The sequence below is a fragment of the Corapipo altera genome, unplaced genomic scaffold, assembly GCF_003945725.1.
Source record: "Corapipo altera isolate COAL_440 unplaced genomic scaffold, ASM394572v1 55, whole genome shotgun sequence".
NCBI lineage: Eukaryota > Metazoa > Chordata > Aves > Passeriformes > Pipridae > Corapipo > Corapipo altera.
Window position 1 is genome coordinate 16358177 of NW_020884882.1, and position 27446 is coordinate 16385622.

General features: G+C 47.6%; 1 protein-coding gene across 1 annotated transcript; it reads right to left on the reverse strand.

Annotated features, from left to right (window-relative positions):
- Nucleotides 1-23983, reverse strand: SUMF1 (sulfatase modifying factor 1). Its single transcript, XM_027640747.1, has 9 exons — nucleotides 23769-23983; nucleotides 21625-21798; nucleotides 19800-19874; nucleotides 10178-10260; nucleotides 8124-8246; nucleotides 7160-7274; nucleotides 6160-6273; nucleotides 3152-3211; nucleotides 1-1332 (listed from the first exon to the last, which is right to left on the reverse strand). Exons 1-9 carry the CDS (start codon nucleotides 23964-23966, stop codon nucleotides 1222-1224), a joined length of 1053 nt encoding a protein of 350 aa, XP_027496548.1. The 5' UTR covers nucleotides 23967-23983; the 3' UTR covers nucleotides 1-1221.
- Nucleotides 23984-27446: the final 3463 nt, after the last annotated feature.

Here is a 27446-nt window from a genome sequence, read left to right on the forward strand (position 1 = left end):
TGTGTTAAACCCAAACCCAATTTACTACAGAAAAGACAATGCTGGCAAGGACCAACATCAGTGCAAAGCTTTTTGTTGATCCACCGTTACATTCAGATCCCAAAATGAGGTGGCTTTCAATTATTCCCATTTCCTTTATTCCTTGCTAAAATTCTTTGCAGAAATTCCTCTCCTTTTCAGTGGCTGGGTTGTTTTTTTGTTTTGGTTTCAGTTGTTTGTTTGGGGTTTTGTTTGTTTTGGTTGTGTTTTGTTTGGTTTTGTCATTTTGTTTTTTTCCCCCAACAAACAGTTTCAGAATTTACCCCGTGAGGCCTTAGGGCTCACAGTTCCATCTGCCATCTTTTCACTTTCATGACTTCTGTTCAAGTGGAATCATTCGTGAGCTTCAGTTTCTAATGAGGTCAATTTTGCAATTCCCAAGTGCCCAAAACAAAGCTTCCTGTGTCCAAGACATTCAAAGGAAATTGCTGCGTTTCCATCAATAAGAGTCCTTGGCATAAACAAATGCTCGACATTTTATTGAAACACGTACAAGATTTCTAATCATCATCGCCCTGAGGATTATCACCCCCCAGCTGCAGAAGGCACTTCCTAAAGAGCAGCAAATCTCCCCAGAAAAGCCCATTTCTGATCAAGTTTTCACTGCACAGGAATGTAACAAAGGGCTGTGGGAGCTGCCCCTGGGGAGAGGTTCATCTCCCAGGCCTCACTCTTGATTCCTTCATTGGCTTTTAAAGCTGCCTAGAATTTCTGAACTGCCTCAAATTTCTTTTAAAGCTGCCTAGAACTTTATAAAGTCCCTGTTTATTGCATGTGAGTGTAGAAACTCAAACTCTACATAAATAAAACTAATTAAGAAAGATCTTTGCTAAAGCTGGTCTGGGTGACAAGGTGGGGATCGGTCACAGGTTGGACTCTGTGGTCTTGGAGGCCTTTTCCAGCCTGTATTAAGTAGCCTTTGAAAACAGTTTTGTTCCAGTTGAACCCAAAACACTCTTGCCAAAACCAACTGCTAAGTTTGGTCAGGATTTGAGTCCAGGCCAGGTCCCCAAGAACAAGAAGCTTCTCCAAGCAACGTTTAGTGTTGGATTTTTTCTGCCCCAGCAGGAACTTTAAGCAGTAGATTTTTCTGTTCTGTGCCATCAGCAGGTGACACCACTCTCATCCCTGGTTCCCTGGGTGCAGTCCAGCCGTTCCTGAGCCCATGGAACAGCCCGGAGGTCACTGTGGCTCTGGGGGGGTGTCGGAGGCGCAGCGGAAGCCCAGGTTGGACGCGGAGCTGTCGGGGGTGTTCTGGCTCCGAGCGGCACAGCGGTACCTGTAGCAGTGGGACTGCAGGGCAAGAGAGAGTGAGCTTCACACCACAGCTGGGGCTTCCTCAGGCAAGGGTTCGTTGGATTGATAGATTAATTAGTTAGATTAATACAGCAGAGCTTTGCAATCACTGTGTGACAGATCCATGTGCTGACAGGGATGGAAATCGCTGCCTTGGAAATAAGGGAATCCTACAGACCAGCTGAGACAAAACAGTAGTTTGAATGGCAAAGTGCCCAATAAAATGTCAACTAATAATATATCCTGTCTGGGAAAATGTTACAACAACCATTCTGCTTCCCCTCAGAGAAGGAGAGGGCAGCTCAGTGCCCTGAGCTGTGCTCCCATGCGCTGACACCTGACTGGGAATGGACAGGTACTGGCACCTCCCTAAAAACACTTCCCTGAATGAGATGCAACAAAGAGAAACAGGTAACAGGAGGCAAACTCCGGTATTCCTATGGCTGGCACTCTAGGGATATTTATAATCCCCAGGATAATTTAATTATGAGCAGTGTGAGTGGTTTTCTACCTGCAGCAAGGCTGCCCAGCAGCAGCTGCCCACTGTGGCACAGGAGGAAGGGCAGAACACTGGTAATGGCACTAACTAAACACTGGGGTAGCACTTTGAACAACCCATCCAAACCCTGCCCCATTCTTCTGTTACTTCAGAAGATCTGGCTCAGGTTTTTGTCCCTGTCCTCCCACAGAAGCCTCTGCCAAAAGCCACCACTTGGATTCAGGCTGGTGCAGCTGCTTGGGGTCAGGCCCTGAACCAGATTCAGGAATGGAATGCAAAAAGGTGCAATTTTAGCCTCTGTCAGCTCTGAGAGGGGAGAAGAGCAACAGCATAAAGATCAGTCTGAATAGATTGTAGGCACCTAATAAAGAGCCCTTGTACTAATAGTATTCAGTGGGTTTTTGTCTTGAAACACAGCCTAGTTTTATCACCTACAAAAAAGACTAGGGCAGAGCAGAATCTTCACAAACCTCGAAAATGGGTCACGTTATTCATCACTAAAGAGCCTATTCCAGTGTTAATTTAATCAAAACTGCTAATTAACATCTGACATTGATTTCACCTAAGAAGGAAATCAGTGTAGAAAATGGGATCTCACTGTAGAAAATTTAATCTAATTATGAGGGTGATTTGCCAGCTGCAGGCTTTGCAAGGGAAGAAGAGCAGGACAGCTTTAATGAAACAGGAGATCTACAATGAGGGTTTTTAAGCACTGCATGAACAGAGTTTAAAACATGATTCTGTGTCATGAACAGCCTTTGCTCTGGGGTGACATCCAGGGTGTTCTGAAGGATTTTCAAGTGTGCCCTCAACTCAGCTGGAGCATTCATCTCCCAGCCAGCTTCCTGCAAGCACCTGACATCAGAGAATGATAGAATTATAGAATGGTTTGGGTTGGAAGGGCCCTTAAAGCCCATCCAGTTCCACCCCCTGCCATGGGCAGGGACACCCTCCACTATCCCAGGTTGCTCAGAGCTCCATGTCCTTTCTAGATCAAGAGTCACTGTAAAACTGAAAAAACAGAGTCACATCCATACTTTCTGCTCTGACAGGGATCACTCAAGCTCTGTAACAAGAACAGCACTAGAGGCTGCATCAGTTTTAACTTCTGCATCTAAAAACCATACTGGGTAAAACAACTTATTGTTTGAATTGCAGGCTAACCAAAAAGAAGTCCTTGGAAAGATCAGGTGTTGCTCCTCATATATTCCATGAAACCCCTTCCCAAGCATCCAGGCTGCCAGGAATCTCTGTCAGAGGATCACCTCACGCTCAAGTGCTGTCAGAGGAAAGGGCACAGTGCAAACCCCACGTTACCTTGTGGCACATGTAGGATCCTCCCTTCTTCACTCTGTCTGTGCCCGAGGATGGCCCTTGCTGGGGAGGGAAGGAGGACACTGGTCAGTGCTCAAGGAAGAACAGCTGCTCATCACAGGGTAAACAGCTTGGGAATAGGGACATGGATAAGGATATATATTAAGGATATATATTCCAAGCTAACAAATTCCAGCTGAAAGCTCGAAGCCATTCTGCTGTGCAGGATGTGCAGGGGACAGAACTGTGCTCCCTCCACTGCTGCAAATACTGAATGCTGGAGTTGCTGCCATGAGTGCCTTGTTCTGTAAAACCCCTGACAACAAGGAGGGTCCTAAAGAGGGGATTTCACTGGAAGGAAATCACCTCCAGCTTCCCTCAGTGACCACTTTGGACCAGTCTGGTTCCTACCCTGTCTCAGGGGTACAGTTGTCTCCCTCCCAGGTCTGCATTACCAGAGGTGAATTTCTAGAATAATCTACAAAAGAGGAGCATTTGTAACACTGAATAAAAGCCACAGGGACTGACAGAAAACCCTGAAGGATGGTGCTGGTACTCCAGAAGCTGCTGCCTGCACCCGCTGAGTTTGATAACTTCATATGAAAGTTCACCACACAGACTGCAGCAGCTTCATGTTTGTTGCCAAAATTTACATATGTGAAAAATAAATTGGCTTGTTACCACATTTAATACTCTACAAATCCTGAAGGAAACCCACACCCCGGGGCAGCATCCGCTCGGTCCCCAGCCCAGGTGCTCCTCCTTGGGACAGCCCTACTCCTGTTCCAACCCCTCTGGAAAGTGTCCTCACAGCTCTTGCATGTGGGTGCACAGTCCTCACTCTGAGATAAGCCATTAACAAGCACAATCATCCCCCAGCCTGCTAATCTCATTTTAAGAGAAGCCAGGAGAAAACTGACCTAAAAAAAAAAAAGTGACCCCAGAAGCAGACAAAGCAGAACAATGGGGCTGTGGAGCAGGATTTCCCCTCAGACACTGCAGTGCACAGCCTGAGCAGCAATCTGGGCTATTGGCTCCAAAGACACTGTGACAAACTAAGAGGAACACGTTTATTTAGGGTTAGAAGGTTTGTTGTCCAGCCCCAAGTCTCTCATGTTTCAGCAATTACAAAGGGATAACCTGGACTGAAGCAGCTCGTGAACCAAAGGCCATGGTAAGTGCATAAGCTCTTTTTAATAGTTACAAATATCTTCTACCAGGCAAAAATTGAGCATCAAAGGTTATTTGGTAACAAACCCCAAGTTCAGTTGACCCCCTCAGCCTCCGAAGGAGGATTAAAGCACTGAAACACTTCACCACCTACAGAAATCTCATGTAGTGCCCTCCATTAATCTATTCTATTACAAAACATTATCCTCTTGATAAACAACCCTTTAAAATCAGTGAAAGTAAAGAGTTTATCATAAAACTGGCAAAGTTCTCTGCAGAGCAGAAAATCACTCAACACCATCAGTATTTGCAAGGTTAATATTTGCTCACACACATTATCTCACTTATAGGTGAAGGAAACTGCTTTGGTTGTGCTTCCCCACACAAACTCAGCACAGCACAGCAATTTAGGTCACATTTGATTAAAACAAGCAAAACTCTTCTATCAAACAATATTGTTTCATGGAGAAGTCACCAGTTGGTATTGAAGGGGAGGGACATTTCCTGTCCTATGTAAAGAGTTGGAGTTGTCTGGACTTGGATCCCAGATTTAAATATATATATATATATATTAGCAAGTTTATTCTGTAGCATAATGTTCTAAGGGCCACATTCTAGTCTGATTGCATAATTAGAGGTGCTTATTTAAGTGAGACACTTTAGTGTTTGTAATGTCAATGCAGCAGTGCTTTGGTGCTGGATTGAGGTGAAATTGGGCAACAAGTCTTGTGTGAATTTGGCTCTGTTAAACTTAATCATCTCTGAGTTTGCTCAGGTTTTTAAATTCAGCATAAGCACTGTGCAGACACTTCAGAAAGTATTTAAAAACTAGGTGTTAACAATGATGCTTTCAGGGTTTTTTCAGATGCAAAGTAATTGTCAAAATCGAGTCTCTGAGGCAGAGCACTTCAAAGTGAATTCCGAAGGGTTTTCTGACTAAATGGGTAAGAAAACTGAATCTCCTGCTGTGAAAAGGTGTCCCAAAATAGCCAGGCTGCAGAATCTTCTGAGACATCCGAACTGATTAGCACCAGATCTATCAGAGCCCATCCCTTCAGTCTCTGCAGAGCACAAGGCAGTGGAACCTAAATATAGGCTGTGTTCTCTCCACTGAAAAGACTCAGAGTTCTTCCAGAGGGTCAGAGCTTAGGCAAAGTTCTTTAACATATTTAGTTTAACACCCAAAATCTTCAAAGCTGCTTTCCAGTACTGGAGAGATTTGGGGTTCAGGGGGGATTGGTCACGAGGAACAGATGGAATTCTGCACACACGGTCCCAAAGGAAGAGGAGGCTCTTCAGCCACTGGGACTGATGACCAGCAGCAGTTAAAGACTAGTCCTTCCTGGTTTAAACCAAATTTAAACCAAAGCTCAGCCTGCAGGGCCCTCTCTGTGCCTCCCACAAAGGCACCAAAGATTCCCCACTCAGAGCCTGGGAAGCAGCTTCTCCCCACAAACCTCAGCCATGAAGATAACTCAAGGTTTGTTCTCTACCTGGAGGGGGTAGATGTAGTACAGCTGATAGCAATATAAATGAACTAAAACCCTCCCCTTTTTTAAAGAAGTAATTCCATAAATTTCTGATTTATGGAATGTGATGCCAGTTTGGACATTTCAACAGCTGATCAGATGTGGGCAAACAACAAAGAATTCCCCAAACAAACAAAACCATTGCACTAGAGCACTGTAAATCCAAGGCTGATGAGCTGTGGTGACACTTCCCAATTCCCCAGAGCACAGCCCAGCCCAGCCCAGCCACAGCAGAGGAGCAAAGAACATGTTTGCAAACCAGAGTCCCCCAAGGGAATTCTGCACTTTGCAGGATGCCAGTGAAACACTTACAGGGTTGTGGAGTTCCTGTGAGGAGTGCTGGACAGCCCACCAGTCAGATGTCCACTCCCAGGCATTGCCCACCATGTTGTACAGCCCAAATCCATTGGGAGGGAAGGCAGTGACCTGCACAGGACAGGGAGCACAGGGGCAGTTCTGGAACCACTCCACATGGAATAAGGGTTTTAATCCTCCCACCTGGTTGCTGAAGGTGCATTTTGAGGGGCTCCTGCCTCAAAAGCAGGCACCAAACCAGTAGTGCAGGACTATAAACACTTGTACATATTCCATTTAAATAACACAGAAGGGAATAAGGAACTGTTCCCACCCTCTGTGTCCTCAGCACTGCTGTTCCTCTGGGACACACAGCATCCCCTGGGGGTTCTGCACACTGACCCTCTCCAGGGAAGCACTGTTTGACCAGCACACAGATCCAGGCATGGCATCAGTGACCTGACCCCCACTTCCAGCTTCCAGACTCCCCTTCCCACCAAGGAAAAGCTGGGTGGCTGCCAACTCATCCTCTTCATCAGCAGACTTCTATGCTGATGAAACTTTTGGACTTATTTAACTGCCATTAAATAATTCATTCACATTCTTGATTGCCTTTAAAATTCCACTCTGTTTGTTACACTAGACAGCCTAAACCTTTCCCAAAAAGGGAAGTTTAATTTCTTTCAAACTATTGCGCGATTTTTGAGTTCACAAAACTGTAATGCCAAAAGTTCGGGCAGAAAGTATTTCAGCTTCTGCCTACAAACTGAGTGGAAAGGGGGAAAAGAGGTCAGTTTGAAAGGAACTAGAAGTTAAAATGAAAGTGATCTTTACTTTTCAATTAGCCTGTGAAAGTGTCCCTTGGTAATGCTCGAGCCTGCAGTGAAATACAGTGTAACTTGAAATCTGAAGTGAAAGAGTGCAGGGATGGAACAGCCACGGTGCTGTGGGACACAGAGCTTCATTTGGGGAAGATTGAGTTCATTTGCATGTGCTGAACTGTCTGTGAGACACTTACAGGTGCAGTCCCCTTGTACCCATCCTCTGCAGTGTTGTTGGTTGGGAACTCCCCCTGCCAGATGTTGGTGTAGTGCTGACCTTTGGGCTGCAGCTTGTTACCCCATGGGAACAGCCTGGGAAGGACAGAACAGCTGTCAGACACTCTGAACTACAACTCAGTGTTACACAGAATCCCAGACTGGTTTGGGTTGGAAGGGACCTTAAAGCCCATCCAGCTCCACCCCCTGCCATGGGCAGTCACACCTTCCACTAGCCCAGGTTGCTCCAACCTGGCCTTGGACACTTCCAGGGATCCAGGGGCAGCCACAGCTTCTCTGGGCAACTGTGCCAGGGCCTCCCTACTCTCACAGGGAAGGATTCCTTCCCAATATCCCATCCATCCCTGCCCTCTGGCAGTGGGAAGCCATTCCCTGTGTCCTGTCCCTCCATCCCTTGTCCCCAGTCCCTCTCCAGCTCTCCTGGAGCCCCTTTAGGCCCTGGAAGGGGCTCTCAGGTCTCCCTGGAACCTTCTCTTCTCCAGGTGAACCCTCCCAACTCTCCCAGCCTGGCTCCAGAGCAGAGGGGCTCCAGCCCTGGGAGCAGCTCCGGGGCCTCCTCTGGACTCCCTGTGCTGGGACCCAGAGCTGGAGGCAGCACTGCAGGGGGGTCTCACCTGAACAGAGGAGCAGAATCCCCCCTCTCCTGCTGCCCTCGCTGTGGGACCAGCACATGGGGGGTTTTGGGCTGTGACTGCACTTTGCTGAGTCCTATTGAGCTTATCCACAAACCCACAAATTCCTTTTCCCCAGGGCTGCTCTCAGTCCCTTCTCCACCCAGTCCATACTCGGGACTGGGATGTTTCTCACAGCTGTGTACCACTGCACAAGAAGGAGACACTGAGGGTAATAAAACCCCAGGGAACTCTTCCTGCTGCAGTAAATCCCAGTTCCAGACCCGGCTCAGGGACATCCTGTCACAGGTACCTGTTCTCCAGGCCCCCTCGGCAGCTGTACTCCCACTCTGCCTCCGTCGGTAACCGCTTCCCTGCCCACGTGCAGAAAGCCACAGCATCGTTCCAGGACACGTGGAGAACTGGGTGATCCATCCTGGGAGACAAAAGGAACAGGACAGGCTCCTCAGGAGAGCTGGGCAGTCAGAGCTGCACAGCAGAGCACGGTGTGACACTCACGGTGGGCACAGAGGGGTGACAAGGGCACAGCTCAGGGACAGCTGGACGAGGCCAGAGGAGTTTGACAGGAAAGGAGTTATTTAAGGGGAGGCAGCAAGACAGAGGAAAACGAGGAAGAGAAAATAATGAACTTCTGTTTGTCTCATCAGGCTCTGCAGTTGAAGACATCTGGGGTTTGTGCCTTCTCATGGTCCCATCTCAGGAGCCAGCAGAGAACCATCCACACCCTGTGCCTGTGGAGTGGGGGTGCTCAGAGACCCAAAGGAAGGCACCCAAAGTCTGCAGCCCACTCCTGTTAAACCAGCCTGGCAAGGAGCAGCTGAACCAGGAGCCAAGATTCTCGACAGGAAAATGTGCATTGCAATGCAGTGGTGGGTGCTCTTCACTCCTCTGTCTCTCTCTGCTGAGGGTTCTTTCCTTGCTGGGTTTTGAGGGAGATGTGACATGAGGAAGAGTCCCCACTCTTAGCAGCATTAGCTTTTGCAGCACCCAGTCCAAGAAAGAAACTGCAGAAATTTATCCAAGAAGTGATTTTCTTTGGGTGTTTCAAGTAGTCCACAGTTTATAAAAGCTCCCATCTTTCCTGGGGTTTGGTTCCAGGACTGACCTTAAAATCCTGGTCTCTTTTCCCAGAAAAAGACAGGAGAAAGGCCTAGACATTTTTGCAGAAGGACCCTCCCCATCCAAGCCTCCAATAGCCCAAGACACTCCCAGAACTGAGGGTACTGGTCCAGGAGACAGAGGACTTGCTGTTAACTTCTCTTCCTTACCCCATTTAAGAAGCCAGAGTATCCCTGTTAATCCATGAGGCCACTTCCATGTGCCAAGTTCACCAGGAGCTGTGCCAGGCCAGGATTGCACCACACTTGCCCAAGACTAGATTTCCATGGCAGGTTTCCAGCTCCTGTCTGCTGGTTCTGACCTCAATTCCTGGCTCCCCCTAACAATGCCTCCAGCTATTATCTCTATTTTTGCCTCAGATAATTCTTTCCCTGCCCTTGGAGATCAGACACTGGACTCGTTACCGAGCAGTTCAGCCATCAGATGATGGTGCACTAACACAGCCCTGTCCTTAGAGGACTCAGAAACATGCCAGATCTAGGCTAGGGAGTCTGATTTCATTTCAAAACTGCTGTTAGAAACTTTAACTAGTTGATGAAGTTCCAGCTTCATTGACACCTGCCTAGTGAGAGGAGCAGTTGCAATGTCAGAGGTCCCAAATGAAGACAGTAATTTCGTTTTCTAGGCCTAAAATTCATTCCAGTTCAGAATGGAAAGTGATGCCCAGAGACACGGAGCAGCAAGTCCCAGGGTTCATGCAGGCAAAGCGTGGCACTGACTGTAAGAGCAATAACTGCTAAGGAAAAGTACGGTCTTCCAAAGCATTTAGAGGGTCTGGATAAAGTCACAATTGATTTTCCACAATAATTAGCCCATTAAGTCAGAGTACAATAAAAAGCACAAAACTCTTCAGTCTTCTGCTGCCACAAAGAGGCTCCAAATCCCACATGGAAGAGGACACCCACATGGACTCCTGGAGTGTGCATGCAGCCAGTAGTTATTCTTCCTCTCCAACACCCCATCTGCACTGAAGGTCCTGACCTCTAAGGATCTGCTCTTTCACTGCTGATACACAAATTTTCCCTTGGGTGCAAACTCCTTATAGACCTTCTTGAAATCCTACTACATCACTGCCCAAATGACCCTGGAATATTGCCTAGAAAATGGGAAAAGAGTCCCAGAAGCAGCAGCAAACTGATAACTAAATAAAACCCCTCTCTTGCACCCCCATTCCTGGTGGGAGTTCCAGGTGTCTCTACAAGCACTGAATGGCTGTTCTGGGCTTACCTGCTGGAGATACTGGAGTCAGGACCCTCAGGATGCTTCCAGTTGGCTCCTTTCACAGGCAACCACCAGGGAGCAGCTGCAACCTGAAAAGGGACAAGAATGGATAGGGAAGGAGATTTAAATTCCCAGATAAAGGATATTCTGGAGAAGCAGGAAGGGTTCAGAGCTTTCAGTGACAGCTCCTGGCTCTGCCTGCAGCCAAGTGACCTGTGAGTTCCAAATCACACAAGGGTTTGGTTTGGAAGGAACCTTAAAGGTCATCTCGTTACAACACCTTCCTCCAACACTCACATATCTCTGAGGGACCAAGATGATCATTTGATGCACTTTAAATCACTGCTGGCCAAGGAATAGCCCAAAGTATGGAACAGCACAAAGAAATCACCCAAAAACAAGCAAGAGGGATACCAAATGCTGACTGTGCTTTCCCAAATCACTGCCCTCTGCCTGCCTCTCCTTCCCTCCTGAATTTCCTCATCTGCAGGTCTGAGACAAGGCACAGTTGCTCTTTCTGGAGGCACAGCTCTCAGCACATCACCTGTGGTGGACCAGAGTCCTCTCAAATTCTCAATTCTTGAACCCTGAAAACACACCCAGAACCCCTGGGGGTGGTTGGGAGAGCTCAGCTGGAACACTTGGCTCAGATCTCTCAAAACAGCAACACAGTGTCAAACTAGCCATGGGGAGAGAGGGTGGCTGCCCCTGGATCCCTGGAAGTGTCCAAGGCCAGGTTGGACAGGGCTTGGAGCAACCTGGGCTAGTGGAAGGTGTCCCTGCCCAGGGCAGGGGGTGGAATGAGATGGGCTTTGAGGTCCCTCCCAACCCAAACCAGTCTGGACTGTGTGATTCAGACCTCCTGGCTCACTTGAGTCTGACACATTCCACAGAGACCAGTAAAAAAAATGACAACTCTGGCTTGAAGAGCATTTTCATCCCAGTTATTTGCTCCCTAAACTCAGTGCTTTGGCACAGCTGAACCAACCCCCTGACGATGCCCTTTAACCAGGGTCAGAACTCGCAGCTTGGGACACATTTGCTTTCCAGGTCATTAACCCAGTAAAGCTGATTTGAAATTATTTGCTCTCAGCTTCCAGAGGGTGGAGACAGAAGAACCACACAAGGGAAGTGAAGCATGAAGCCTCTTTTCTGTTTTCATCACTCTGTAACAATGCAGGACTTCTCTCTAACCAGAAGTCCCAAATATGGTTCTTCAACAGCAAGGAGTCTTTCCTGGAAGACATTCCTTAAGGATTTCTTCTATTAAGCTTACTTCAAAGCAGAGAAGTGCTTAACTGTTCTGCTTCCCATTCACTTAGAAATACTTATCTTAATAATGGGGCCTTTCACTGAGGCAAAAAAAGAACACTTATGCTGCCCATCAACAGTGGGTTTATTCCAGCAGCAGAAGTGCTCACTTCCAAAATACTCCTATTGCAAAGATAAAGTCTATAAAGAACAAAAATCAAAGGAAATAAGCCTGGAATGCTTCAGGAGTTAAACAACCCAGCAGCTTAGTCCTAGACTTGAGATCCAGGTGTTCCTCTAACAGCCTACAACAGCCTCCAGCACCTTCTGCCCTCTCTGCTGCCCCTCAGCCTCCCCCGCTCAGACATGGCCAAGGGAGCACTAAAATATTCATTTCTCCTCATTGTGCTGCTAAACCAACTTTGTCAAGTGTCACTCACACGGGTTGGAATTGTGCCAGGAGTGTTATCCTTGAACTCCTCAAATCCTTCACGGAAAAGTCCAAAAAGTCACTGCAAGCTGAGGAGTCACCCAGGAGACCCAGAGTCAGTTGGGTCACACAATTTTAACAGCAACTTCCAAGGGGAAGAACCTGCATCCTTCAACAGTGAAGGGCACTTAACATGTGTGAGAGAGAAAAATACCTATGACACACATAAATTGTTAGGAAAACTCTGGTCTGAACTAAACATCAAATGCCTCATTTGAATGTTTCAGTGAGAGAATAAACAGAAGTGCCCAAGCAATAGAGGTGCTGCCAATGCACAAACACAGACTATTCTGGTTTTAAAGCATCTGATCAGCCTGTGCTGTAACAGCTCCTCCACAGCTTCCCTCCTCTCCCCTCAGCACACAGGATTGTGCCTGTAGCACATCTGGGTATGGAAAAAATCTCTGTAAATCACTCCTTCTGAAGGAGTGAAGAGGAGACATCAGTGTTAAGTACCACAGAAATAAAGATGCTCTCAGCTTGCTGATGACCCAGATGGTCTGTCCATGTGCTCAGCGGGACCCTCCAGGCAAACAACCAAAAGTAATGCCAGTTTTTAAAGACCCTTTCTGACTTCCCCAACATGACAAGCATTTAAATTACAACATCAGCCACAGTTCTGGCTCGTTCCCACCATGAGCAGAGTCCCTACCCTTTGCAAAGAGCATGAGAAATACTTGGTCTCTTGCTATGAACTGCAGCTCTGTTACTGAGCATTCAAACCCCCAAATTGGGACCTTCATTCAGCTGCTCTGCTCCACTCTCCCAGCACTAAACCTGGCTGCTAAACTGACATTACAGCCAACACGTTTAAAAACAGTCTGATTTAACCAAATCCTTGCCTATTTTGAGGTTTGACCTTTAAACTACACTCAAGATAGGACAGAAATCCAAAATTAGCATTTTAGAGCTCCTTTAAGGAAAGTAAAAGAGCAGCAGAACATTTGCTAAAGATAAAATCTGAAAGATCACGAGTTAGATTTCATCCCGATAGTTTCTAAGCACAACATATTTTTGCAAATTAAACTGCTGGCTTTTGGATAAAAACATCTCTGCAGGAGACTGCAAAGATTTACACTCGAGAAGACTCGAATTTTGGAAAACATTTTTGTGATGCAAAAGCAAAAGCAGATGCTTTCAATCAGAGTGGTTTATTTTAAACCGAGGAAAACGTCGCGTCTCCACATGAGAGCACTGTGTGTGCACAGCTCCTGGGGCTGCTGAACTGAGCTCCAAATGGCTGCCAGGCTCTGCAGAACACCCACAGCCTCCAGGAGTTACACAGCCAGGACCAGGACAGGGATAACCTCCAGAAATTAATTGGAAACTTCTACAAGTCAGCCCCTGGCCCCAGCGAACACCCACCGAGCTGCTCCTTCCAGAAGTGGTGTACCTGAAACCAGTCCTTTCACAAAACTTCTCACAAGTCTTTAAAGCTTTTAATTGTTCTAAATCTAATTAGTAGAGGAGGTAATTAGGCAGAGATATTACAACATCACAGTTAATACAGCAAAGCCCTCCCTTGCCACTAATGAGCTTAGTTACTTCCATAACACTCCGCGTTCTCCTGCTTCCCTCCAAAACACGTTCTGTGCCCTGGCAGCAGATTCCTCCTGGCAAAACAGCAGCAGAGATCCCGAATTTGAGGGCAATTCCCTTCATTTGGGTTATCTCTTACAGCCTGGCACCTGTCCCTGCAGTCCTGACACAACTGCTCCTACCCAGGGATGTGTTTCCAGGAGCAAAGCCCAGTGCAGAAGCACAAAAAGGCTTCGTCTGGTCTGATCCAGGGGAAAATGTGGATTATCCACCTCCCTGCCCCAGGATTAAACTTTCAGAACTCACTGTTCTGCTTCTCACAGACTGTGAAAAGAGAGCCCAGGGGTAATACAGGGAAGATCTGCAGATAATTCCGACCCACGAGCTCTGCAATTTGCAGAGCTGAAGCCTCTCCTCCCACCAGCAACCTGCATAAAATCCAAAGTTCTAAGTATTCCATTTTCTTTTCCAAGTAGGCTGGGATAGCCTAACTTTAATTGCTCCATTAACTTGTGATTTCAAGATTTTTTAAACTGCTTTACAATTGTCTTGAGGAAAATTCCTTCCTAAATATGTGCAGAAAAGAAACGAAAGGGGGGAACGTGACAAAGGGAGTGTCATCATCAGTATTATCCCCTTACTGGTACTGCAGGGGAGAATATCCTTAAAAAAAACAACCAACCACCACCAATAACCATAAAAACAAGTATTAGTCTTGTAATAACATGGCACTGGCCACGTTTGAGAAAAACAACCCCCACTTGAGCTCCAAATCTCCAATTCAAATCAGATTCACGTATTAGAAAAACTACCAAAAATAAACTCAACCAAGTAGCTCCATCTTGGCTCCAACTCCAGCATTTCTAACATGCAGCAAGTCCCTTGAAATAACAAAGCTGTACATTTTAACCTCAAGTCAGGCCCACGAGATGATGACAAATTCCTGCTGTTGTCCAGGCATGTAGGACCAAACATCATTTTTTTTGTGCTTCGGGATTTTAATGCCATTTGGATGTAATAAGGCCTCACTCTGGGTCAAGATAAACAGCTGGAAGAAGCAAAAGTTACTGCAGAGTAAGAACTTCAGCAATTTCAGAATAAACTGTCTGAAAAAGAGATTTTGAGTGAAAAGCAGCCCAAGGCTGGAAGAGACTTTAAGACTCATTTATTAAGCAGTGGGTTCTCAAAGAAACACACCCTTCAGTTCAGAACTTACCACATCTCTTTGACTCAGATGCTGTTAAGCCCTGCACATCTTTAAATTCCAGAAGTATCTTGCTGTCATTGGTAGGATGTGAGAAAAAATTAGTTATTCAGTAAAGAACATAACTTTTGGATGAGGTTTTATTTTATCCATGTAAGGCACATAAATCTCTGTCAGTTTTTCCTCCTCTAAGCCAGATCCTAAACCCTGAGCAGCTGATTAATGAAGTACTGAAGAAAGAAGCTGACAGAAAATAGAACATTTTTACTTGGGCAGGGAGTTTAAGAAATAAAAATATTGTGCAGTGGGTGAGCCACTGTCACTGTTCCCTCAGAAACCACAGCAGGTGGCCACAAGTGGAATCCCAAAGTGGTCTGGGTTGGAAGGGACCTTAAGGGTCATCTTGTTCAAGCCCCTGCCATGGGCAGGGACACCTTCCACTAGCCCAGGTTGCTCCAAGCCCCGTCCAACCTGGCCTTGGACACTTCCAGGGATGGAAGTCCAGCTGCTCTGGACAAGTAATTTTACACCTATTTTCTAAGTAGCATTAATGGGCCTTCCCAACAACCTCAAAACTTCTTCCCTCACCAACATTCAGAGCAGAGATGTCTCTGCACCCTCCACAGATCCCTCTGGCACCTCCTTCCCTGTGGCCCAGGTGACCCACCCCTGCCTGCAGAGCAGGGCTGTGGGATGAACAGCTCAGCCCAGCTCTGGGCTGGGGATTCAGCAGCCCCAGAGAGCAGGGAGCAGCAGCTCTGCTGGACAGCTGGCACATTCCCAGCAGGATTTTGGTGGCTGTGGTCCCTACTCGGGGTCAGGGAGGGCAGAGCCAGGGCACAGCCCCTGCTCTGACCCAGCCTCCCAGGCATGTCTGGACAATTCACACCACGAGGGGCAGTTGGACACGAGCCAGAGCCATGGAATGGTCCCACTGGGTTTTCAAGGAAAGCCCCTGGGGCAGACACATGCTCCTGGTCCCCCTCCCCAGGCTGCAGCTCTGCTCCTCCTTCCCCAGCACCCTGTGAAGGCAGGAACATGCCCTGTCCCATGGAGCAGCTCATCCCTGCAGCCCCAGGCTGTGTTAGGCTGGCCCAGCTGAGCCAGCCCTGCAGTGTGAGTGGCCTGGCAGGGCCAGCTCCGAGCTCTGGGAGCAGCAGACCCTTCCCAGCCCCTCCCCAGGCTGTCCCAGCTGCACCAGGATGCAGCTCCAGTTCCTATTTGTACTCCCAGAGACTCTGCAGAGAACAAACCTCTGTAATCATGGACATAAACCCAACCAGGACTGGGAATTCCAGCATGGAATCAGTCACCCCACCCCCCAAACGGGCCTCAATTAGACAACAGAGTATTTTTCCAGGAGGTGACTCCCACCTGCACTAGGGCTGGACTGGATGATCTCCAGAGGTCCCTCCCAACCCCAACCAGCCTGGGATTCAGGGAATACCTCATTTTCCCAGCTGCTGCAATTCCCATGCTATTTATTCTATCAATTAAAAGTCCCAGCTCCCCCAAAGCTCTAATTACAGAAGAATCTGTTCTCACTCTTATTTTCTAAGGTTACTGGCCTCCCTCATCCCCTCAGAAACAAAAGCAACAAGGGGTTTTGTTTCATATTGAATTTGGTATTAATTGCCTTAAATCCCAGAATTTTAAAGTAGTTTGAAACTGCACACAAGGAGAGGCAGCAGCTTTACAAACTAAAAAATAAATACATTTTAAGTCATCAGCTAGAGAAAAAATTTCAGACTTAATTGGAAAGTAGTACTTTACTTTTATGAAGAGACCTTTTCCTTTGCATAGGGAGAGGTCATTGAACCTCAGTTCAGACCCTGAAAAGATTCTGTCCATCCTCCAAGAAAAATAACCAAAAATATGCGATGCTAAAATCCAGCAAGATTCATTAAGTGCAATTTTTGGACTCCCAAGCAGCTCCTTCTGAGGAACTGATATTCCTGGTGAAGGCAGACACTGCTGGAAGTCTGCTTTTCAGCCAGCATCCAAACCTGCCCTCCAGCTGCTCATTCCTTCCAAACCCGAGGGAACAGGAGCTTTCAGACAACGAGGTGAGCACAGATTTATTTATCCCCAGCCTGAGGCACAAGCCCTGCCCTGCTTTAGAGCTGAGCTTTATTCCCAACAGTGGGAGTAAGAAAACAGAGATTAACAATTCCACAGCTCCATCCTCCCAGCTCCCTGAAGGGAACATCTGAAGCAGGGGGAGCTGCAAGGAATGGCTCCCCCTGCCCACACTGGCACTGCCCTACCTGCAAACAGCACTTGTTTCACCAGTAATTAGAATTTCTCAGCTGAAATGCAGAATGTTCCAGTTTGTTTGCAGAGTGGGACTGCCCTCAGAGTTCCAGGCACTGCTATAAATACTGCACAGCTCAAGGACAGTGCACAGATTTCCATGTAAACAGGGATGAAATACCATCCCATGGTTCCAAACTGATCAGAACTCCTTAACAGTGTTTGCTTGAGCTGCCAGTGAACAATCCCTTGTATTTCAGAGCCACTGCCCTTGTAGGAAACAATTTTTTCCTAAAATCTAATCTAAACCTCCCCTTCTTCAGTTTTAAGGCCATTTCTCCCTTGTCCTGTCCCTCCATCCCTTGGCCCAAGTCCTTCTCCAGCTCTCCTGGAGCCCCTTTAGGCATTGGAAGGGGCTCTCAGAGCCCCTGGAGCCTTCTCTTCTCCAGGCTGAATGTGAAGGATTTAAGCTGTGAAGCTCTCAAAACTTGTTAAACCCACACAAAACATTTTGGCTTCGAAGGACCTTCACTCTACAAACCCCTTTTTATTTAAACCAGCCCCTGCCAGCTCCATCAGTAACACCCTCATCTGCTGCAGTGCAGAATTCTCCCTCTCTGCCACATTACCACCACAAAAAAATGGGGCCAAAACTAAGACTTGAGTTCCCAGAAATCCACAACAATTCCATCATTGGCTGCTACACCCCGTTTTACTGCTTCCCTTCCAGAGGAGGCTTAGGCCAGCCCACATTCCTGTCAGAGGCTATCTGGGAGCCCACCTCAGCTCCAGGAAAGGCACACCCACAGCTCCAACAATCCTCCTACGTGCTGAGCTGGGCTGCTCCTGCCCAGCTTTCCCAGCCCCACCTCTGTAGTTCAGCTGTCTCGGGGCTCTGTGATAAATTTGTCTGGTTTAAGAACTGCAGGAGACAAAGGGGCCAAACAGAGCAAAACCCCAACAGACACATGTGGCTCATTATTTATAGGAGCTTTATAAATTATTTAGTTCAGTATCTTCACTTCCACCTTCGCCCAACTCTTTCACTGCTTATGAAACTCTGCTTCCAAAACCCACATTCCCTTTGCTCTTCCCCTCTATTCACATTTGCAGTTTGCATCCCTGTGCTCCAGCTGGAGAAAATGCTCACCAGAACACTTCTGAGCCCACTGAGGCAGAGCAGGAACACAAACCTTCCTCCCTTCAGCCTGGTGGAGGATTTTCAGTGTCGCTGTTGCTGCACACCAACATTTAGATCTTATTTCTCCTTTTCATGGTGCTAGTTGTGATTTAGGCAGTTCAGTTCTAACTGCTCCAGAAAACCTTCCCAAAGCAGCAGCAATAAAGACCCGTTTGGGCTCCATTCCAGCCCTCTGGCACAACCCTTGTCCTGTGAGCACTGCAGCCAACACTTGGAAATTTGGCTGACACACCCAGGAAAGTGGCTCCCAACACTCTGTGTTTACACAAACAGCCAAGGCTGAGCTTACACAAACATTCCTGAGGTGTGTTTGTTTGTTTTAAGACAAGAGAGCCTAATTTAGGGATTTCTGCAGCACACAACAACACAGGAAAAAGAATTTCTCCATCAGTGTAGGAGATGATGTGAAGATGGGAGGAGCCAATCTGAATTTATTCTACCTTCAACATCAGTTACTCCAGGATTAGGAACTCCAATTTACTCTCCTTATCTCTGCAGTACACAAAGTTAGTCCTGAATTAAAAGATAACAAACTGCACTTGTAATCTCTCCCTTTCCTTGCAGGAGGAACCCAAACCCCACATTTCTGCCAGTCCCTCACAGCTCACACTCACACAGGGCTCCCTAAAACCTCCCATCTCTCAGTCTTCCCCTTGAAGGCCAAAACCAAACTGTTTCCAACAGAGTTGAAGATAATTCCAATGGGAAGGGACCTCAGGAGGTCATTTTATCCAAGCTTGTGCTCAAAGCACATCAGTTCACTCAGGAGGTGACAAGACATAACCTGCTTAATTACCAGGAGCTGTAAAGGTGTTCAGGAGGAGGCAAATGAAGGCTGAGAAAGGCTCAGCAGCACATTCCCAACAGAAAGCGAGGAAAGGGAGGGCAGGGAAGATTTACTCTGGGACTTTCTTTTATTTAAAACCAATATTCACTTCCACTCAACAGGAAAAGTGGGTCAGCTGCAGTGAAAGCAGCACTGCCCCAGCAGGACCAGGGGGCTGCCCCAGTGGGATGAGGGGAGCTGAAAAAGCAGGGAATGCTCACGGGATCTGCTACAGGGATGGAGGGAACACCATAAACTACAGCCATGCACAACATAAGGAGTCTTACAGACTCAGGCCTGGCACAGGAATGGCATTTCTTTGGAATATTTGCCTGTAGTTAACATAGAAAAAGCACTTGTGCAAGAGTGGTCATCAGACCAGAGACACAGAGCAGCCTCATCTTCCCAGATCTGTGGGATCTGGGATTTAGCAACTTGGTTTGGGCTCAGAGGGCACTGGCTCAGTGTGCCAGTCACATGCTCTGGAGCCAGAGGGATTCCTGTTCTTGCCTGCACAGCCACTCCTGAGGCATCACATCACACACAGAGCACCAGCCTGGGATCTGCCCCACTGAGCACAGCCCTAAACCTCTCACCTGGGGGGCAGAGAGAGACAAGAAGGGGTTCATACCAGCTTCTGCTAATCAAAAGTAGGTATTTTAATTGTTTGTTAAAAAAATAAAGGACAGAGATTAGACTGTAACTCCTCCCCACTTCAGTCTGTGATTCCAGGCCAAACACCCTCCATAACCCCCTTTCTGTCCCTGGCTTTGGGGACACCACACAATTCAGACATCCCTGGGTAATTCCTAACACACCCAGCCCAGGGATGGCTCAGGAAGTCTCCCCTGCTGTGCTACTCACTGCTTGGTGGATGTCAGCCTTCACTGCTTCACTCAGCATTCCCTCAAACACAAAGGAGTCTCCAAATTTCTCTGCCTATGGAAAGAACAAAGGATTCATCCATTATGTCATCAAAGGAAGGTTATTCTTAAAACCCCACTCACATTTACAGCTCTGTTTATCAAGAACAAGGACATTCTAATAGTGATTTTGAGTTCTCTTTCAAGGAAGCTCTTTTGGAACAGAAGAGAAGGGATTCTATCCCTGGATGTTGTTGTTCAGCAGCCACTGGGCAGATGGCAGCTCACAGAGCTTCTGCACATGTATTTCCTTTTTTTAATTAAAAATGCAGTTCCAATTGTCCCAACTGCTTTCAAATGCTACAGTCAGTAATCTAACATTCAATTCATATTTGGTTTCTCCTATTTTTCCATTGGGAATCCCAATAAAATGATAAATGATGAAGCAGTTATTCCTGCTTCATCAATGTTTTAAAGTGCTGCTACAGCAATAGAAGAGTTAAAAGTAACTCAGTCATTATATCCAGCATCATATAAAGCCCAAAGAATGAAAAACACCGATAATTTAAATGATTCACAGTACATGATACCAAAAAACTCTGAGTGAATTGATACACCTGGCAAGTAAAACTCATTACCAGAATTGAACAGATTTGCCCTTCTCAATTTCATCTTATTTGAGGTATTTAAAGAATGAGAATGATCCTCATGAGCTGATTCTGCACACCCAGAACTCTTCAAGAAGCAAAGAAGGATCACCCAAATTTTATCACCCAAATTACAAGAAATGTTAACACATGACTATAATCTTTCATCTCTTCAGTTCTACCTATCAGAGCTCAGGGAGTGCTTGGACAACACTCTCAGGGACAGGGTGGGATTGTTGGGGTGTCCTGTGCAGGGCCAGGAGTTGGACTTTGATGATCTTTGTGGGTCCTTCCAGCTCAGGATATTCTGTGATTCCACATTTAAACACCACCCCCCATGTGCTCATCCCAGTTTGCAAAAAGCAAACCCTGTGTGTCCAAAGAGTTAAGCAACCTTTTTTCATAATAATCGAGCTAAGAAACAGAAATAGAGACAAAAGAAGCCCTTCATCCAACCAGAAGGATCCTGCCTTCCAAATGAGAACCAGTTTATCAAGTGAAGTCACAAAGTGCCTCCTCTGAGACCTGATCATTAGCGAGGCTTTATTTGCCTAAAAAGGCTGTCAGGGTTTGCTCCAAGTTGCGTAGGAACAGTCACTGTCAGGAGGGATCAGAGCTCCAGGCACAGGTGGCTTCTTTCTGGGAAGAACCTTAACATATTCCTAGCCCATTGTTCCCAGAAACATGCACAAAACTGTCATTACACTTGCTGTTCCCTCCTCCTCAGGCACTGGGCTCTCTGCTCTCAGCTGCACTGAACCACCCTGCAGCGTCCTTGGCCATCACAGGTTGTTAAATCCCTCCTCCTTGTTCCTCTAAAATGAGGAAAATCTACCCCAGTTGTACTGGTACAAACAGCCCTAGGACTCAGAGGTCAAAAAAACCCAATCAAACCAACCCAAAAAAACGTGTAGAGACCAGTTGGCATCAGCCAGGCTGCAGGAAAGGCATGAATTCAGGAGTCAAGACACTTAAAAAAGATAACAACAATCACCTGATGCCCTTTCACCAGGGCAGCAAGGCAAGTCCTTGTCTCCACTGCTTACACCAGGAAGGTTTGAGTGCACAAATCCCAAGCATTATTGTGACATCCTTCAAAGGAAAACCTTGATTTTTTTTTTTTTAATGAGAGCTTTCTGAGCACAAAGCAGATGATGGCAGGAGCCCCCCGTGCCTCACCTCAGTGACGTGGCCAGTGGAGTTCACAAACCTCTCGAACTGCTCGTTGCTGACCTCGTACTGGTCCATGTAGAAGCTCTTGAGGTGGACTCTCCTGGCAGGGCCCTCCCCATCCTGCGGGATTGCAGGCTCCTGGGTGCCCATGGTGAACACCCCTCCTGGAATGGCCACCATCTGCAGGGCAAACGCCCTCCAAGAGGGCGTGAAATCAAAGACTGAGAAGCCTCACGCTGGTCTTGCTGCCCCTCCTCCTCTCTGCAAGGTGTTTTTGTCCTGAGCAGAGTTTCACTGACAAACAGCACGACAAAACAGCTCCTTGACCAGCCCCTGTTGGGGGCAAGGAGCACGTGGAACTTGAGTTGAGAACAACCCCCCATTTGCAGCTCTTTGTACACAAAGTCTGGGCAGTGCCAGTGCTCCCATGAGGAGACACATTTACTGGGGTTTATGTTGCAGTCTGTTGTTGTTCCTGCAGTTACACCCCTGCCAGTGCACAAAGGAGCAGTAAATAAAGCTCATTTACTGAAATAAGAGCAGTAAATAAGCTCATTACATCCTACCCAGTAACTCTCCCTGTTCTTCAGGGCAGCTGCAGGATTTGACATGACCTTACACACCCAATTTCATTGTTTCTTCTTCACTACAGATCTCTCCTCCTGCTGCACCCTCAGAACTTTCTCCCCTAAGAAGAATCTGAACCCTTCAAGATTGTCTGTAACTGAATCTATAAAGGGGCTTTAGGGTAAATTTGCTTATATTTTTTAGGACTCAGCAAATGACAACATGGTGCAAAGTTGCATCACTTCCTTCCTTCCAACCTCTCTTCAACCCACTGCAGCCAAAACTCCCTGAAGCAACCTGCAGGTTCAGAGCTCAGGTCTAAACCCATGTGCAAAAAAATTAACTCTTGCTGGCTCCCAGTTCTAAAACCCAGTGGGAATAACTAATCCCACTTGTGGGTGAGGCAGAGCCCAATTCTCCCCTCACCTCCCTGCCAGGAAAGAGGCTTTCCAGCTGAACATCATCAAGTTATGTTCTGAGCATAACTTAAACCAGCAGCAATTAGCTTTAATTGCCTACTGCTGCAGTTGCCAGCTGCATGAAATCAAATTATTTTTTCATCCTACACCCTCCAGTGAACTGCTCAGGTTTGTTACACTCAATGTGTACCAGTGACATGGACCCCAAGCACAGTCAGGATTATTTAACTCATACTCTTTAAAAACTCCCCAATTTCTGAAGTGCAGCCTGCAATAACCAGGTCACAGTTACCACTGTGCCTCCTTCCCTTGGCGAGTTCCCACACTGCCTGTGTGACACAGGCTTTTCCAAGCTGATGCAGCTTCTCAGTGTTACAAAGAGGCAATCACAGAAGCAGCCCCTCACATTCTCACTGTTTCCAAACCATCCCACACCAGAAAAAGACCCAAATCTGCTGGGATAGAATTTTGTATGCCAAAGGTTACTGGCATCCTTCATAAAAAGAAACAGCAATCTGATTTTTTATAGTTTAACTTCTAATGACATCCAGTGAGGCATTTGGTCTCAGTATCCTTACACCAGGCACTGCCTCAGCACCTTCACACACTGCCCTCAGCAAGGGCCACATTCAGCTCTGGGTGGGTCTCACAGAAAAGCAGCAAGAGAAGGAATAAGCAATTAAAGAGACTTTCACTTGAGGAGAACCTGAAAGGAACACATAGCCCCGGGCAGGGCAGCACTGGAACTGCTGTTCCCGGTGTTACCCGACCCTGCCAAAACAGAGGGACGAGAGGAACGGCCGGACTGGCCCTGTCACAGCCCAGTTTAGCCCAGGGACGAGCAGCGGGACCCCGGGCAGGGCACAGGCACCGCTGCCCGGAGCCCCCGTGCTCAGCCGCACCCCAGGAGTGCGGGAGCCGCCGGAGCTCTCCGGGAGGGAAAAGCGAGCTGGGACCAGCACAAGCACCTGCCCCAAGCTCAGTTTCTCGTGCGAGCCGTGAACCGGCTGTTTCTCCACAGCAGTTCTCTGGCTGCTCGGTTATCCCCGAGCGCTCTGCCCACAGGACCGACCCTTCAGGGCGCCGCGACCCCGCCTGAGACCGCAGGGACCACCCTGCCCGCCCGCCGGGACCCTCCCGACCCCCGGCGGAACCCCCGCTCACCGGCCCGTGCCCGCCGCTCCACCCGCTGCCCGCAGCCGCCGCCGAGTAGCGCCGCGCCGCCAGCTCCCGCCCGTCCCCGGCGGCCCGGCCGGCGCCGCACCCGCAGCTCCCGGCCTCGGCAGCGCCCGCTATTCCCGTTCCCATCCACATTCCCAGCAGCAGGAACACCCCGCGCGCGGCCCCGCTGGGCGCCGCCATGTTGGCGCCGGGATCACGTGCCGGCGTCATCACGTGACCACCCGTACCTTAAAGGGGCCCCGCCATGGCCCCCTCCTGTCCCCTCACTGCGGGACATGGAGCATCCCTGAGGAGGAGAGGCTGCTTGGGGTATGTTTAGTCCAGAGAAAACTGAACGGGGATCTCACCCATCCACAGAAATATCTCAAATATCCATACAAATATCTAATCTCAGAGGGGATCTCGTCGATCCATACACTGATCTCGAATATCGATACAAATATCTCATCTGAGGGGGGATCTCATCAATCCATACAAATGTCTCATCAACTCACAAAAGTATCTCAAAAATCCACATAAATATCTCACCTGAAAGGGGATCTCACCAATCCATAGAAATATCTCAAAAATCCACACAAATATCTCACCTGAAAGGGGATCTCACCAATCCATAGAAATATCTCTGAAGGATGCCAAGAGGATGGCTCCGGACTCTTTTCAGTGGTGCCCAGGGACAGGATGAGGAGCAATGGCCACGAACTAAAGCACAACAAGTTCCACCTCAACATGAGGAGGAACTTTTCTCCATGGAGGTGGCAAAGCCCTGGAACAGCTGCCCGGGGGGCAGGTGTGGAGTTTCCTGCTCTGGAGACATTCCAAACCCACCTGGAGACATCCCTGTGTCACCTGCTCCAGCTTGGAGTGATGATGTTATTCAGGAGTATTTAAAATAAGGGTAAGTTTAAATCATGTAGATATGTTTAAGTAGAAGTGAGGAAATGTCCAGGGCTGCGTTGGGTGGAGCTTGGAACAACCTGGGATAGTGGAAGGTGTCCCTGCTCATGGCAGGGGGTGGAATGAGGTGAGCTTTGAGGTCCCTTCCAACCCAAACCACTCTGGGATTTCAATTTTTCACGCCTAAAAATGTGTTTTACCAAGGATGACACAGCCAGTTTTGTAGCAGAAACATCACCATGGAGGGGAGAAATAGCACTGGAGGGGGAACAAGAGGAATCTGCTTTTCTTTCTGAGTGAAATCAAATGCTGTTAATGCAGATTTGGGTTGGTTTTTTAGGTTTGTTTTTTTTACAGGATTTTTCAGTGCAGGTCACTGAGAAGCAGTTTGTACCCAGGTGAGCCCACTGTGTGAACCAACAGGTCAGGGATGGAAATGCCTCTATCCAGAGCTGTCACTATCTGCTACTTCAGGGAGCTGGTAATTCCCTTGTTTTCCTACATTTTTCCCCCTGTAGTTGTTGAAGATTTTGCTGCTCTGTCATGTAAATATTTACTTTCTGTGGGAGCTTCAGGACTCAACACAATGGATCCTCTGGATCCTCCTTCACTGTGCTGAGAGAAATCTTGACTCATCCTGTGGGATATTAATTTGAAATATTCAATATATTTTTTGCGTATACAGGCAGCAAAAAGAAGCACGACCAGAGTGAAGGAGGGGTTTTATTGCTTGCTTTGTGTTAGTGCTCGAAGGAACTCCACTCAGCTGTGTTTGCTCTATGAAATTTTACTGTGTGTAAAATGGCAGTGCTGGGAGGCCTCACAGGGATGGATTCCAATTATCCATCATTAGTCCCTTTTGCCCCGTGACGTGCTTTAGAAAAGCATCAGAGTGCAGGAAAACAAATGGATGCAAACTCAATTATAAACCCAGCCCTCGCTGCTTCGGGGGCAGAAAATATAAATATTCCTTTTATGCTGACAGGGGGATCTTTGCCCCACGTGTTAATGAAAGAATCTCTCTGAAAATGAAAATTAAATCCAACTTATTTTCTCCTTCCAAATTTCCAGCACGATTTACTGAAATGGCAGCAAAAATGTAGGAATCCCAATTCTACAGACTTCCAGAACTGGAAGCAGTCTGCCAGGATCACTTCTCCTTAATAAAGCCATGGGATTCTGGCTGTGTAATGATGGAATTCTGGAAAATCAGCTGATTCCCAGTGAGCTGGGACAGCTCTGTTGTTCTCATGGCTCGTTTTCCCAGAATTCTTTTGTGCATCATTTGTGTGCTCCCATCAGGAGGGTTTATATCCTTTATTCTCTCTGGAGATGGGATGAAATAATTACAGTTTGCTTCTGAACAACATCCAACTTCCAGTTTGTGATCCTGAGGACTTTGGAGAACTTTTGCTGATCATTTATTGATCATGTCTGTGCTCAGGCAGCTCATCTCTTCCACACAGGCTTTAATTATTCTCTTTCCTCACACCGAGTGCACCACGCTTCTGATTTCACTGCTATTAAAATATGATGGAAATGAGAGAATTTCCAGCCCTTCTCTGCGAGCTGAGGTGTTGCCCAGCATTTGTCAGGGGTGCTTTTCATCTCCCAGGGCTGGCATGGATCTCACTAAAGACAGGAAGCTTTTGTGATCCTCTCCCTCATCGTGAAGACCAACCACGAGCAGGATGAGACAGTTTGATCCTCAGAGTCCTGGAATATCTTCTGCTCTCATTTTCTTCCAGGGCTGTTCACTGTGCAGCTGAACCAAGAGCAGAGACAAAACTTCTGCAAGCCCACCCTGCAGGCTGGAGTCCTTTCCATCCAAACAGTCCAAACCAGTCAATGGTTAGTTGAAACTTTGGCAGAATCAAGCAAGATAATACAAATAAAAAGCAAGTAAAAGACTTCAAATCTCATCTTAATGTCTTTCATCAACACTGAATTGCCATAATTGCTAAAAATAAGGTAGGGATGGAGCAGAATAAGGTTTGAAAAGGAGAAAGTTTGTCAATAGCAAAAAATAAAAATCTCTTGCAAAGTGTTTTCCTGTGGCTGAAATCACATTTGTTTTTGGGTCAAACACACATTACAGCTCTACAGGCTGAAGTGATACCTACCAAGTAGCAAGAGCATGTAGTGACAGGACAAGGCATGGATTCAAACTGACAGAGGAGGTTTGGATTGGATTTATGGAAGGAATCCTTCCCTGTGAGGGTGGGGAGGCCCTGGCACAGGTTGCCCAGAGAAGCTGTGGCTGCCCCATCCCTGGAAGTGTCCAAGGCCAGGTTGGACGGGGCTTGGAGCAACCTGGGCTGGTGGGAGGTGTCCCTGCCCATGGCAGGGGTGGCACTGGATGGGCTTTAAGGTCCCTCCCAACCCAAAGCATTCCAGGATTCTGTGATTCTATGAACTCCTCAGCCTTTGAAGAACTCAGACCCAGAAGCAAACGTGGTCCGTGAGAGAAAACGTGGCCTTTGGTGTTTGGAGGAGGAATGTCTCCGGAGAGGGAGGCTCCACGCCCTCCCTGGGCAGGCTGTTCCAGCTCTCCCACACTGCTGCCGCTCGGATTTCTCCCTCAGCTCTGGAGCTGTTTCCAGGCACGCTGCCTGCAGAGCTGCTCAAGGTGTGCAGCAGGCACAGCTCTGCCCTGGCTCTGGTGACAGTCCTTATGTCACTGCCTGCCCTGGCTGCAGCCACTCACAGCCTCCACCCGCTGAACCATCCAGAGATTAGATTTGCTTACACAAGAATTCATTAGGA

Coding starts and splice junctions, on each gene's coding strand:
- SUMF1 (XM_027640747.1), bottom strand. CDS start 23,966: ATGGCGGCGCCCAGCGGGGCCGCGCGCGGGGTGTTCCTGCTGCTGGGA. Junction 6,274..7,159: donor GGTACAAGGGGACTGCACCT/GTAAGTGTCTCA, acceptor TGTCCTGTGCAG/GTCACTGCCTTCCCTCCCAA. Junction 1,333..3,151: donor GATCCTACATGTGCCACAAG/GTAACGTGGGGT, acceptor CTTGCCCTGCAG/TCCCACTGCTACAGGTACCG.